The sequence below is a fragment of the Thamnophis sirtalis genome, unplaced genomic scaffold (assembly GCF_051295495.1).
Source record: "Thamnophis sirtalis isolate CommonGarterSnake01/CBP01778 unplaced genomic scaffold, rThaSir2_p1.2 scaffold_6, whole genome shotgun sequence".
Taxonomy (NCBI): domain Eukaryota; kingdom Metazoa; phylum Chordata; class Lepidosauria; order Squamata; family Natricidae; genus Thamnophis; species Thamnophis sirtalis.
In genome coordinates this window covers 94,671,789-94,686,756 of record NW_028261386.1, presented here as the reverse complement: position 1 = coordinate 94,686,756, position 14,968 = coordinate 94,671,789, and the positions used below count along the sequence as shown (strand labels likewise).

Below are 14,968 nucleotides of genomic sequence, written 5' to 3'. Positions count from 1 at the left end.
TGACAAGGTACTGTATTTTAACATTCTAAATTCCTGTGCAAAGAAATTGTGAAATGTGTGAAGCACCCATGTGTGTATGCGTAAAATAGTGTCACTGTAAACCCCTCCAGATGGTAGGAATACTTTTCCTTCTCTACACCTATCAGTGCCGAGGACAAAGAGGTGGAGCCTTTCTCATTCTTTACAGCAGAGAGCTGGCTGCTTTCTCTTTCCCTCCCCTCAGTGTGTGTGTGTGTGTGTGTGCATGCGTGTGTGCGCCTTTCTCTGTTCCTCTGAGTAGAATGAACAGTTTGCTTTCAGAGTCGAGAGCAACATCCAGTTTACAGTTTGGGGTGGTGCATACTGAAAGGACGAGGAAGAAAACCAAACAGTAGATATCATGGGCCAGCTGTGCTGTTATCCTTTTGGGAGAGAGGAGAAAAAAATCAGTAAGTCTGATTGTTTTGTGCAATGCCAGTACTGGGTGCAGCTATTTCAGAATGTAGTTTACTGCTAAGAAAAAAATATCCAGCTATATGCATTTGGAGTATGGGTCATTCTCACCTACACTTTAATTTATATATTACGGTTTAAAGGAATACAGGTAAGTAGAAATTGAATATGTATCTATATGTTTATATACATACTAGGCTAGGAAACACATTTTGTGTCTGTAACTCTGAATTATGGCTGGTTATTCTTTCAGTGCATATAATGAAATATGATCTAACATTGGGATGTGCATTTGTTGAACTTATCAGATGTACCCTATCCGATAGGTTAGTGTTGCCACGCTAAATCTAATTTCAATTGAAGGCAGTGCTTACTAGCAAAATGTAAAGGACATGGAGGATCCAAAAGACAGATGATTTGTTGCTGTTGTACTTAAAAATAGGGAAAGGATTCTCTAATATTTTTGTTGCAATGCATTTCACTCCTTCAAAGAGTGTCTTCTTTTCTGAACAGTTGCCAGGCATGTTTTTATTTTATTCAGATTACAGAAAAGGCATTGCAATAGATAAATTTTATTAACTTAATTTACAATAATCATTTCATTGGAATGGTCATTTTTAATTGTGTTTTTTAGAATAGTTTGTATGGCAATATTCAAACATTGTGGGCTGTCAGACTTCCTATCAGAAAATTAATTGAGATACCTGCCATATCCTAAATTTAATTTAATTTTAATAGGGAATATTTAGGGGAACTGTTTTTAATGTTGCATTTGTGTTTTATTTTACATTCCATTTCTGGTTTTGCTGTGGTTAGCTTTAATGATAAACTCTGCAATTGTATACACATACCCTTGTCCACTCAGTGGAATTTTCAAATAAACAGTTATAAGAATATTATATTAGCTGACCAGTAATATTACTAAGGTACTTAAGCTGTCTCAGACCCTTGATTTTGTCACTGTACTGCTTAATTCCTGATTCTAAGTAACTTTTAATTAACCCAACACCTCATTCCAATTATTATAAATGAAGTAAAATACAATAGAATACAAAAATAGATTCTAAGAATCTTGGATGGAGATCCAATGTAGTTCCAAGAAATGTAATAGGAAGTGCAGGATAAGAGCCAGGTTTAAAGTAAGAGGAAGTGAGCAGAAATGTTGCTGAAATAACTGGCAGAATCTTGGAATCAAGTAAGAGAGGTAGGATGAAACAAAGGGTCCCCCAAAAAATACTGTTATTATGAAAGAAAGTCATGGAATAAGCTAATAAATCAGAATTTAGATTAAGTGAAGGCCAGAGAAAGATATATAAAAATATAGATGATAATTAGGTAAATGCAGATATCTGGTCCACTTCTCTATGGTACATTTTCAAATATTAATCTTTCTTCTTTATTTTATGGAAATTGTTTTTTTTAATCGATAATTATTGCCAAGCTTCCAAGTACCTGCACTTCGTTAATCCCTTTGACTGCAAAACTTTTTTTAGTATATTCTTTCTCCAAATATCTGGGGTTTTTTTTTAAGTCCAGAAACTTTTTAAGAAAAATATTAGTGGTTTCTATGAATTCTGAGTTTAATTGAATTTTTATGAGTACTGGTTTGTGACATCATAATGTAATACAGATGAAGTTTGTTATAAAGTTTAATCTGCCACATACAAAAGGGAAGCTATCATGTAGATTGCATGATATGATTATAATACATTTATTCTTCAAAATATGCTTGCAGATCTCTTTCTAATTTACATCATTTTTGTATTTGTATCTAATAGGGCAATGAGTTTGATTATACTGGGATATATAATTTTGCAATAAATAATTCCTGCTTTTAACATTAATTGCAATTATAAAGCAATCAAGGACTTTGAGATTCTTTTCAAGCACTTCTTCCTTGGTAGTCATTCTTTTTTATGCAGAATAAACAATAATGAATATATTAATTACAAAATTAAATTTCACATACTTAAACTTTTAATGGATTGAAATGTTAGTAAGATTTTTCTTAATTGGGGTCATTAACTTTGTGCATGCAAATGAAAAGTTGAATTATGAAGTAAAAAATGATACAATAACTTTCATTCTCTATTTTTGGTCTGTATCTATGCTTTGGTTAAGGTTGCAGGTCAACATGGTTCCCCACCACCCCCATGCGAAAGAATACATCTTACGTATAAGAAAGTAATCAAAAACTGAAAGATTATTAGTTGCAAAAGCTTTAATCCAGAGTTTGAAATGACACATTCCAATAACATTGGTTTGTAGACTAGATCAATACAGTATTGGGGCAATCAGTGTGTACATATATCAGTCAAAAGCACAAGACTGATAACTTGATAAAATAGGCCTTTTAGAAGGAGTAAAATAATGGAAGAAGCAAAATAAAGAGTGTGTAGGTGAAACTATTGATGGCATAGATGAGCCATTTATGGCTCAAAATGTCAAATCACTCCAGAAGCCAAGAGGTTAGGCAACCAAATATATTTCCATTGTGTCTAGTTTAAGATCACTTTGCAAGAACAAATATCCCCAGTGTTAACAGGCTAATAGGATGATGAAATATGAATAGAAATAGACAAAGGAACGCCTGTAGATCCATGGCCATCACATATATCCTGGATGATTAAACAGGACTGGCTCTGGCTTGTACTTGTATGGGAATTCCAAGGCTGAAGGCTAGTTTGAGAAATTAAAGGACATCCTAGAAGAAAAAAACAGTAAATAACTTCTGTAATTTTGCCAAGAAAATTGAACAATGCTGTCAACTGATTGAATTTGACATGAGACTATCTTTATACAGAATCGTTTATTTACAAAAGCTGATTCTCCATCATGTTTATCCTCAATTCAGGCCTATCACCTCAATTCACGCCTATCACCATACGCATGTATATGAGAAGAGATGTGTGTGAAAGAAGAGTTCTGCATGTTTAAAATCCTGGCTGATTTGAACATGAACTTTACAATTATAGTTGCAATTTATCACTTCTGATGGAAGTTATTTTTCAGGGGCAGATACAGCATAGCACAGTTTGGAATTGGGTGATCCTGTCCTCTTTAATTCAGCTGGTATACTGGTGGGAGGGAGGAATTGAATGAGCTTATTATGATTCTAGTATGCTTATGTCACAAAAGAAATTAGTATTCTAACCTTGTTACATGTGCTTTTAAAAAAAAGCCTCAAATTTGTATAACACAGGTTAAAAGAGGATGAGGGAAAAATAACAACAGGACTATATAATGTTATATGCTACTTAAAGGTAAAGTACAGTAGCATGAAAACAACATTTGTCAACCTGGTGCTATGGAATCTGCTAGTTTCTCTTTCGTTGTTTCTTTACTTTAATCAAGAGAAGAGCAGATAAAATAATACAGTTTATTGCCCTTGCAAGCATATCTACCTTTTTTCTGACAGAACAATTAATCAGTGAAACAACTTGCCTCCAGAAGTTGTAAATGCTCCAACACTGGAAGTTTTAAAGAAAAGGTTGGATAACCATTTGTCTGAAATGGTATAGGGATTCCTGCCTAAGCAGGGGTTTGCTAGAAGACCTCCAAGGTCCTTTCCAACTCTGTTATTCTATTCTTTCCTTTCCCCAGTTGCAGAATGAAGTGTTATCATAGGGAAGTTACTTTAATTCTTTCCTTATAAATATTAGAAAAGAGAGAAGAAAGGCTAGCAGTCCCATAACCTGTCAGACCAACAGACTTTGAGAAGATTAGACATATTGGTATAGATTCAGAAAAGAACAAATAGGATCTAGGTCCTATGACAGACTAAAAAAAGCCTTGACAATGTTTAGGGGAAATGTTAATATTCTTTATGTATCTGAATGGATGCCCCATAAAAGATTATGATTTTTATCCCAAAGGATAAGAGGCAGAACAACGAGCAATTATCAAAACTTAATCAGAGTAGAACCATTGAAGTTAGTGCAATTTAAGTTACCATGAATAATTTAAATCCCACTGGGTTGATGAGTGTGGTAATAAAATATATTATGTTATTATATACAGAATGCAACAGTGGTGAATATACTGTTATGTTTTGACAAAATATGTTGCAATGTTTCCTTATTGCTTTACAGAAACAAACAAATCACAGATAATATATCTTTAAGATATGTAAGAGCTGACAGAATAACAATAACTTAGGTTTAATTTCAGAATCTAGGGAGAGGAAAAGAAAAATGTGGTGAAACTTCTTTTATTAGGCCATAATTATGGGATTCCCATAGGCATCTGTTTGGTCACCTTAGAAAACAAACTGCCCAATTAGATGGAACATTTGTTACAGAGACTCCAGAAGGGGAGAAAGCCACTTGACATGTGTTTTGTACAGCAGTGTCCATTAATGCTGGAAAGGATTTTTTTTTAAACAGTTAAAGGTGACATAGTATCCCAGAGGATGAAAATAGATAAAAGATTGTAGCTTCATTGGAAGTACTAAATAGGACTGGATGAAACAGAAGCGGTACACGGTTCCTTCAAAGTGAAAAATAACTTGTTTCAACTGAAGTCTTTGAATTATTTTGTCTGTTTATGATTTATACAGCATTCAAGGCCATGCATACAAGCAATGTCATAAAAAATACTCTGTGAAAGTTTCCTAGCTATTATTACAAGTCCCAAGGCTTTCCACTGTTTCTTATCTCATTAGATTAAAAGGCCTTTCTAATGCAGTGAAAGAGGAATAGAATGTAACATAGCTACTTAATCATAAGCTTTCCTACCAAAGTGCAATTTATAAATATACAACTCTATTGAATGCAGTCAATCTATATTTTGCTATGAAACTAGTACTATTGTTAAGCTTTCATTTTTAAAGTAAAACAGCTTTTTTGCTCCTAAGCAACTCATTAGTAATGGACTGAAAATGTCACTTGTGTCTAAAACCAACTCTGAAAAATATTGAGCAGGGACCGGAACACTGGTTCTTCTTTTATTTTACTTGTTTGATTTCTATAGTTGCCCATCTCAATAATGACTCTGGATAGTTTATATCTATGCCATCCTTCTCTGCTCACATAGGATTAATTTAGTTCAGGAATTTTAAGAAGTGAATGGATGCCTTAAACCACTGTGTCCCCTTAAAAGCCCATATGCGCATTCAAGGAGGAAAATAAGGATCCATAGTTATGCTCCATTATTCTGGAAAGCTTTAGGAATAACTAAAGAATACTGGTAGGCCAAACACAGTGAGCTGTGGTTTTCATATCCCTACTTTAGCCATAGTTTTTTGGCTTGAATCATAGTTTTCATATCCGTACTTTAGATTATTCTTGAGCCACAGTTTTCATACCCATACTTTAGGTTATTCAAATCTAGAGTCTTTTAAATCCTTCATGAAAATTATTAACTCTGAAATATTCACCTGCTTTCAAATGTTTAAAAATAGAGAAACAGGGCACATTTTCATTAAAAAAGAAAGCACTTCCACACTGACAGCATTTCCATTTCCTAGTTCCAGACAAAGCAGTTTCAGATTGACCTACTATATAATTGTGCTAACCTTGAAAAGCCAAGAATAGTATGAGTTCACCAGGACTTAGCACTTCTGTTTCAGCTAACAATAAGAATATGTCACCCAGTCCATGTTCTGCCCTGACAGCTACCACCATTTAACAAATATCCTCACCTCTACTCCACAAAATCAGTTGCCAGCACCATGTTTTTCATACATCCCTTTAAATAGACTCATTTGCACTTTGCAAAAGAATTTGACTAATAGCAGTGATGGGAAGCTATATTCAAACAAGGCACGGCAATCTTTCTATGGCTTTCTAGCATGTTGATGATACCTAGCATGTTATTTACATTTAAAAGCTTTGTGTGTTATGAAGGTGACAGAATAGCAAATCATTACTTTTTCAGATGTTATTCCCAAAACTAAGACCATGATTGTAAGTTGGCTGGGCAAAGAGAAAAGGGAGAAGAAAAGGAAGAGTTTAGCTTCAGGACCTTACGGGTAGAGAATAATGGGTAGCTTGAACCCAAGAGCTGTAGGTGGTGAAGCAAGATTTCTCACTCCCAGGAAAACCCAACATCTCATAATAGTTGCAGATTTCAAGGAAAATACTTGCCTTGCTCCAATTTCTGCCTTATATGATCACTGAGTTATGGAATGAGTCCAAGACTGTTGCAAGTATGACTTGACGTAAATATGAAATAAACAGGATTTCAATCTAGGAATCTTTGAATAACATTGACTTGCCATTTCAATAGTGTATCGATTTGGAAAAACATTTCATAACTAAAAAAATAAGTGATTCTTCTGGAGGATAAGCTCTATGTGACTTGTGTTTCTGTTTAAAGATATTTATTATATGTTTTGTTATTACTTCTTAGTCTTCCAGTAGTTCCTCGTAAGGCTTTCTCATCTCAGTCCTAATTTCATAATGTCAACAAGATTATAAACAAATTAGTTTCCGAATTGCACCAAGATTTATATTTCAAATTCCTGAAATAAGATGATTTTCAAAGTATAAGCTGAGACTTTGGGTAATTGTTGGTTTAGGAATTTTCTTTGGGCAAAAAAGATAAATGGAATAGCCAGAATCCATGGAAGGAGACAAGGAAATGAGGCAGATTTCTCTAAGTATAAGTATAATCTTTATTGTCATTGTACTTAAATACAATGAAATTGGTTTAAGAACTGAGGAAGAATTAAGTTCAGCCTCACTATGTAAACCAAACCAAAAAAACAACCCTACAAGAAGGCTCAAACTACAACATTTGATATTATTATTGGCTACAGTAGCAGAATCTTGCAAATTTGACCATTTTTACTCCGACCATAGTCATGTAAATTAGACGGGTATCTGTCTTAGGCACATCTTCTTGGTTTAGACTTAAGCTGTGTTTTTGCCCTTGTTGTTTTAGGAACAGATCTGGCCCACAGTGTCTCTGGCAAGGTCATCTTCTTTACTGCCCATATTACAGGCTCTCTTTTTTTCAACGTAAGAGAATATTTATCATATTTTTCGGAGTATAAGATGCACCGGAGTATAAGACGTACCAAGATTTTGAAGAGGCAAATTAAAAAAAAGATTTTTGCACTCTGCAGACCTCCCAAAACGGCCCATTTTTTGAAAAAACATCCCTGTTTTGTTTAAAAGGGACATGAATAGCCTTTAAGAGGCTTGTAGAATGCTCGTGGGGGGTGGTGGTGCCTCCTAAAGGCTATGCACGGCCATTTTGGTGAAGGGGGCGGGGTTTCAGGAGGCAAAAACTGCTGTATTCAGTGTATAAGACACACCCAGATTTTCACCCTCTTTTTTGAGGGAAAAAAGTGTGTCTTATACTCCGAAAAATACGGTATGCTCAGGGTTGAATTGAGTTGAACTGAGAGACCAATGATGTTACCTAGTTTGGCTAATAAAACGTCTGCAAGAAAAAACCAAGCTCAGAGAACACCAGGGACTCCTTTTTTGTTTCATTCTGAAGGGTTTTCAGGGGTTTTGAAACCAAAGAAAACAAGAGCACCCTGATGAATGTATATCCCATGTACTGAGGAGTTTTTCCACAGAAGTGTGTATTTGCATGCAGTTTTCCCTGCTTAGGTTTACTGATTTTTGTCTGTTGTGGTGTACAGGTGACATAAAGGGGGCAGAGCCAGATGATGCAGAATTGCTGAGCCTCAGCAAAAAACTGGTGGAGACTGCGGTCCTCAAGGCGGTACAGCAGTATCTAGAAGAAACTCAAAACAAAAACATTCAAAATGATTGTGGGACCCCAGTGAAAACTGAGGAGGTGGCTATTGGAAATAGCAAAGCAAGCGAGAATGACATTAGTAGAAAATGACTGTTTTGGAGGACAAAAAGGCAGGGCTGTAGCACCAACATCCATGTCTCTGCTCCCTACTCCTCAGAGTTGTTCTCGCTGGCATGATGGTTATGGTTTGCTATCAGGTATCATTTCTGAACTGAGAACACAGAGCTTTACAAGAGACAGATGCCAATGCTACTGAAAATGATTATTAAAAAAACTTCTGAACTCTGGGAAAGAAGATAAGACTGAGAGAGGAAAGGACAAGAAGGACAGAGAGATGTGATCCCCCAAAGTGCCATCTTTCTTGTATTCTTGACTACAGAGTTATTTCTCCATTGCTTTCTTTCTGTGCCGCCTGGAAGCAAACCGAATGGCCAAAGAAACAGTATCTTGAATTTTGTTCAGCAGAACTAAATAAAGTTCTGGAGAAGAAGGCAATTATTGTATCGAAGAGCAGTCACTACTGAAATCTTAATGTGAACCACAATTACTGTTACCCAATAGAATGTAACTGGATATTGAATCTCATATCATGCTTCATTTTTAAGTACAATTTTCACACATAAATTGTATTTGTCTCTGATTACCCTTCACAGTAAAAAAAATGCATTCAAGCAAAATTATGTACTTTCCGCACAATGGTGTATTTTTGGCAATTTGTTCCATAACATTTTAATCACTATTAATTGTATACAAATATGTGATGTTATTCTTTTTCCCTTTAGGGAAGAGCCCTGAAACAGCTCTAGTAAAGGAAGCTTTGCATAGAGAATTGTTGCCCCTGTTGGCCAAAGTGAATGAGATAAGAGAACTTTTATCCAGACCATCAATTCGGATGAAAATATACAAGGAACTGCTTGAACAAGGACAGCTTAGTTGACAGCATCTCGGAAAATGACACTGATCCAACTTCTTTAGTGTCTTAATTTTTAACTGCAAATTATACAGATTAATTTTTAACGAAGATTACTTACATGCCCGGTTTGTATTGCTTCTTTTTTAGAGGAAGATACGTACCTGTATACGGATAGTTGAAAGTAATAGGGAAAAATACCGTATTTCTCCATAAATAAAACCCAATTGGAAAATAAGCCCTAGCATGATTTTTCAGGATGCTCATAATATAAGACCTACCCCAAAATAAGCCCCAGTTAAGATTGTCAGTCCGATGTATGCTTTTAGTACCATATTTTCCCAAAAATAAGCCCTAATGGGTCTTTTGAAGCAAAAGTTAATATAAGACCAGGTCTTATTTTTGGAGAAAAACAGGTAGGTTATATAATACATAAGGATTTTTTTTTTCTAAGGTCCATCCTATTTGGTGAAGAATGAGGAAATCTGACTGAGTCAGAAGAAGGCAAGTCTATTGTACTGTAAATAGTACATCAAGGACTCTAAAGCTACCAATATTTATCAGTACATAGAAATACAGTATAATTCTGTAACATTGATTGAGAGAAGTCATGATTTATGATATGACTAATCTCACCCTATGCATTTTATTACTGACATGGGGAAAGTTGGTGTATAAAACTTAGATGCAAATTTTCACTGCTTAGAGTGTATCATTTAGTTAGTACAAACCAAAAACCGAGTTAAGGACAGGTACTGTTTGGAGTGAAATTGCATGCACTGTCTTACATATGAATTACATCATCTCATTATCTTTTTTTCCTTTTTCTTACCATTTACCATATTGACCAGACCATGTCCTCTCTTAGCCCGTGTTTATTTTGTAATATATAATACAGTGGATTATTTCAATGGCTGTAAACTTTATAATGAGGTTCTGTTAGGTGGCTTTAAACTGTACCACTTAAGGGAACATTTTGTATTATCCTCCTGTCTTTTAACTATTTATGGTGATACTTTGGTTTTGAACTGCTTACTTTTTTAACACACCAGAATTTTAAATCTTATGTACAGATTCTGACATACAATTTTTGCTATTGTTTATATGCAAAACAAGACAGTTTAAAATGTTTTAATATTTATTGTAAAATTGCAGCAGGTCATTTATTTCATCACTTGTTACGAGTATACTAATTTTAAAAAAACAGGAAAAATTCAATAGCTTTTGTGAATATAATTTCTGAAATTTGAAAAGGGCTAAAAGTGTATGTGGGTGGGCGGGTAAGACATATCACATTAATGTTTATACAAAGTGCTTTTTTGAATGCAGGCTTGTGCTTCCAGTAGATAAACTGTGTGTGGTATGCTAGTCTCTGTCTTCTACCTCTGCAGGCAAATGATGAAAGAAGAAAGTTGATCTCTTCAAATGCCTTAATGGTTCTTTTAATTCTCTTGCTCTTATTCTATCTTTAAATTCAGTTTGCTGGATATTCATTGTTGCTTTTTCCAACTCCACTCAGAGAGGAACATTTCACACTTCAATTAATTGGACTGCTGAAGTTCTTATGGAATCTGTTTTATCAGTAGTAGATGTGGTGCCAACATCTGCATCTCCAGGATATCAGGAATCAGAAACAGAATACAGCCTGAACCAGGGGTGGGTTCCTGCCAGTTCTAACCTCTTCTATAGAAGAGGTTCCACAAATCTACAGTGCCGTTTAGAACCAGTTCCAGCTCCCTCCCCCTGCCCGGCCGCACATCATCAAGATGAAGAGCGAGAGGAGGAATTCTGGGAGTTGAAGTCCACAAGTATTAAAGCTGTCAAGTTTGGACACCCCTGGTTTTTTTTTTTTCTCTAAAGGGTTAGGGGTGCAAGGGTCTTGTAACTTGACAGCTTTAAGACATGCACATTTCAATGCCAGAGTTTCTGAGCCAACATTTTGGTTGCTAAGCAAGAGTGTTGTTAAATGAGTTTCAACACATTTTATAAGTTGGTCACACCCATCCAGTCACATGGCTGGCAAGCCACTCCCACTCGGTCACATGGCTGGCAAGCCACTCCCACAAAGGCCACACCTACAGAAGAGGTTCCAAAAAATTTTGAAACTCACCACTGGCCTAAACGTTCTGAAGAGAATGCTACCTTTATGGCTTCACATAAACCTGGGAAAGTAAGACCAGAGAGAAATATCTAATCCGCCATGCAGATTGACCACAGAAAGAGAAAAATGAAAAATGAGTGTTGTGCATATACGTCCTGATGCAATAGGATTTCGGCATTGCAAGTAGTCCTCGACTTAACCACCACCATAGAGCCCAAAATTTCGGTTGCCAAGTAAAATGTTGGTGAAGTGAGTTTTGCTCCATTTGATGACCTGTCTTGCCACAATTGTTAAGTGAATCACTGCAGTTGTTGATTTAGTAACATGGTGGTTACGTGAATCTGGTTTCCCAAATCGCCTTTGCTTGACAAAGGTTGCAAAAGATGGTCACATCACCCGCAGGACACTGCAACTGTCATAAATAAGAACGGGTTCCCAAGCATCTGAATTTTGATCATGTGACTGCAGGGATGCTGCAGTGTTGTCAGAGTGAATAATGGTCACAAGTCCCTTTTTTCAGCACTGTTGTAACTTTGAATGAACTGTTGTATGTCGAGTACTACCTGTATCAGGGATGTTTAGGAAGGTAAGCTTCATCTGAGTAGGTACTTAACGGGGGGGGGAATTAAAATTAATGATAATTAGTTAGCATGTTTATGAAGATGTGTTTCCCTGAATTTCTTTCAGCTGCAATATTGTCCAGTCTTGTCAGATTCACGGGGACCAATAAGAAGCAATGTTTGTAAGAAAGGATAAACGTATACATTTTGAAAACTGACTTTTTCATCTAATTACTCATACAATGTCAAATATATTTTATAAGTGTGATGTCTTTCCCCTGTTTCCAAAGCCAAGATTTTAAATAGGTTAAAAAAAACCTGCTTGACATGGCATTAGAAAGAACCAGGATTTTTGCCATGCTCTGTTGACATGAACCCAAGGGTAAAATGCCTGGACAAATAAGCTTGATTGATAGAATAAAAGTGTTGTGTGTTTTACCTTGATGCCATAAGTGACAACCAAAGCCAAAATATAAATACACATACAATAAATCCTTTTATTTCACAGGCTTGAGAATACAGAACTCACCAAAACAAATGCCAACTATGTCATTCCACTGTCAGCCCTGTCCACTTATTTCCCAGAAAATTTGAGTTACTCCACTTAATCACAACCTAGCAGAATCCATGAGAATATATACGGAGCAACGCTTCATCGGTCCGCCGTCTGAGTGCCACTGAGAGGATTTTCTGTGTATGGTGAACATACTCCTCCGCCCTTTCCAAATCCTTATTTTGCTATCCTTTGCCCTGAGAGAAAGGAGGCAAAGCCATCTTCTCCATTTGAACTGTACTCTGGACAGCCTGCTAGGTAGGAAGACCGATGGACACATTCTTGGCATGCTACTTTTGTTGTATGCCAGTAATTATCCTGGTCTTTGACAATAATAAAGATTTGACTTGATTTGCATGCCAGTAAAAAACCGGGTGTACAACAAATGACACTTCCTTCTTGGGATGTTTGTTGGCAACATTCTATATGTGACTGTGTGATGCAGTGTTGTGGCCCACCAGTGGAGCTGGCAGTACATTCAGACAGTGAGGAAATATTTGGGTTTTACCTGTGTTCGGTAAAAGTGATATTCAGCAAGTTCTGACCAGTTCTGGAGAACTGGTAGCAGAAATTTTGAGTAGTTCGGAGAACTAGTAAATACCATCTCTTACTGGCCCTGTCCCCATCTATTCTCTGCCTCCCGAGTCCCAGCTGATTGGGAGGAAATGGGGATTTTGCAGTAACCTTCCCCTGGAGTGGGGAGGGAATTGAGATTTTACAGTATCTTCCCCTGCCACGCCCAACAAACCATGTCACGCCTACCAAGCCATGCCCACAGAACCGGTGGTAAAAAAAATTGAGTCCCAGTACTGGTGTTCGGGTATACTTCAGTAGATCCATACAGATATTGGATTAAGAAAGCTTCAAGTTACAGTTGGATTTGTAACATGGGGAAAATGTAATAACAGTGTCATATAGAGATGAATCTTTCCATCAAATTGTCCTTTGATTTCTAAAAGGCACTGTGTCATTCAAACATGAATGTTTCATGAAATGTCAGTGTTTGTAACAGGGCTCGTTAAGAAAGCCATTTGGTCATCTAATTTCTGTGAAAGACCTAATAGCCTAGTTGTTTGTCTCCATTATTCTTTTGATCAAAATATATTAAAAAAAACCTAATTTCATTTATATTCTTCCCATGTTAAATGTCTTCCTAATGAGAACATTTGTACTACAGGGAAGCTGATTCTGCAGAGGCTAAAATGTACTTTCACATCCAAACAATAATTAGAAGCCTGTTGAGGATTTTGAAAAAATAAAACATTACTAAAAAGTATCTGCAATGAAGAAAGCAGACTATTACAGGAATAATGTAATAATTCCTCTTATACATTTTATTTCATATCTTCCATTAGTGCTTTGATTAAATAAAGCTACATGTCTTTGCCAACATTCTGAATGTTTGGAGAGCACATTGATACATATTATGTATGTAATGTTAATACTTGAAAATCATAATCACACATTGTTCCTCTCTGTAAAAATTAAGCTAAAATTAAAATCCTTGGAAAGATGAATCTAATATTACACTTAAAGCTTTTAATTTCAGCTCATTCAACTATCATTTTATTCCATGTGCTATATATATGTTATTATATCAACTTGCTCTAATGGTTGATCCATTGCTTTTTTTTTCCACGTCAAAGTGCATACAGAAGATTTTTAAAAACCTCTGAATATATCTATCTACCCACCCATCCCCACACATAAATCATTAGTGAAAAGAGTGTTCTAATGTAATTTGTTTGTTTGCAGTCTAAAGTTATGTATCAAAGGTTGCTATGTTTATTTAGCAATTTAATTCACATATGAATGCTTGAAAAGCATAACTAAATGTATTCCTGCCTGCAGGAATACAATATTAACTAAATGTATTCCTGCCTGCAGGAATACAATATTTAACAATATTTCTCTTGAAATATTGTTAAAATTGCTTGTTAATATTCGAGCTGTATATATCCAACATGCTCTTCCTCTGCAAGTAGTGTAACCGAAATTGTGGAAATACAAAAATTGAGCAACAATATTAAATGCAAGAGATGAGAAAAAGAAATGTAACAATTTAGGTGTACACCAAGAACATTCACTAACTTCTCTATACGTTCTAGCAAACCAAACTTGCTTCACAAGTACAGTATCTGTTCTGACCCCCCCTCTTCACACACCAAAGCACTCCGAGACAAAGATACTTCAAGGATTTATTAATACACAGACTAGCCCTTGGCAGCAATCCAGCACAGACCAGACCTTGGCAGCAATCCAGCACAGACTAGATGTTGGCAGCAATCCAGCACAAACTAACCTTGGCAGCAATCCAGCCTGCCAAGCTAGCCACAAGAGTTCTCCAGCTCTAGTAAATACGTTGACTCCTGCAATGAGCGTGTGGACAATCATTCCTTTTATAGTCTTGAGAGGAGCCTAATTACCACCAGCTGAGTGCAATTATCTCCTGTAACTGCGTGACTGTTCTTTATGCCTATTAGCTCTCTGTTGCTGGGCATCCAGGACCAACTCCCTTGTCTCCTCCCCACTGCTCCAATGCATGATGTCAGGATCACACTCCCTTGTCTCCTCCCCACTGGTCCAAGGCTCAGGCGCCTCCTGGTGGCCAACCAGCCCCTCTGCTCAGAGTCGGAACCCTGTCTAGGGTCCTCCACATCCTCCAGAGCCAACTCATAGGGCCCCTCGCTGTTGGA

At 36.4% G+C, this 14,968-nt stretch overlaps 1 protein-coding gene across 3 annotated transcripts in view; it reads left to right on the top strand.

The window, feature by feature from the left end:
* The window catches only part of AKAP7 (A-kinase anchoring protein 7), a 70,816-nt gene extending 58,883 nt beyond the window's left edge, over positions 1-11,933 (top strand). Inside the window, exons 1-2 of one of the 3 annotated variants that reach the window (XM_087718482.1) lie at positions 189-428; positions 8,030-8,828. In XM_087718482.1, coding sequence (XP_087574608.1) covers positions 380-428; positions 8,030-8,238 — 258 coding nt within the window. In that variant the 5' untranslated portion in view covers positions 189-379 and the 3' untranslated portion in view covers positions 8,239-8,828. Of the gene's footprint in view, positions 1-188; positions 429-8,029; positions 8,829-8,930 lie in introns of those variants that run through there. The other 2 variants (XM_014061638.2, XM_014061637.2) reach the window with 2 other exon arrangements.
* Positions 11,934-14,968: the final 3,035 nt, after the last annotated feature.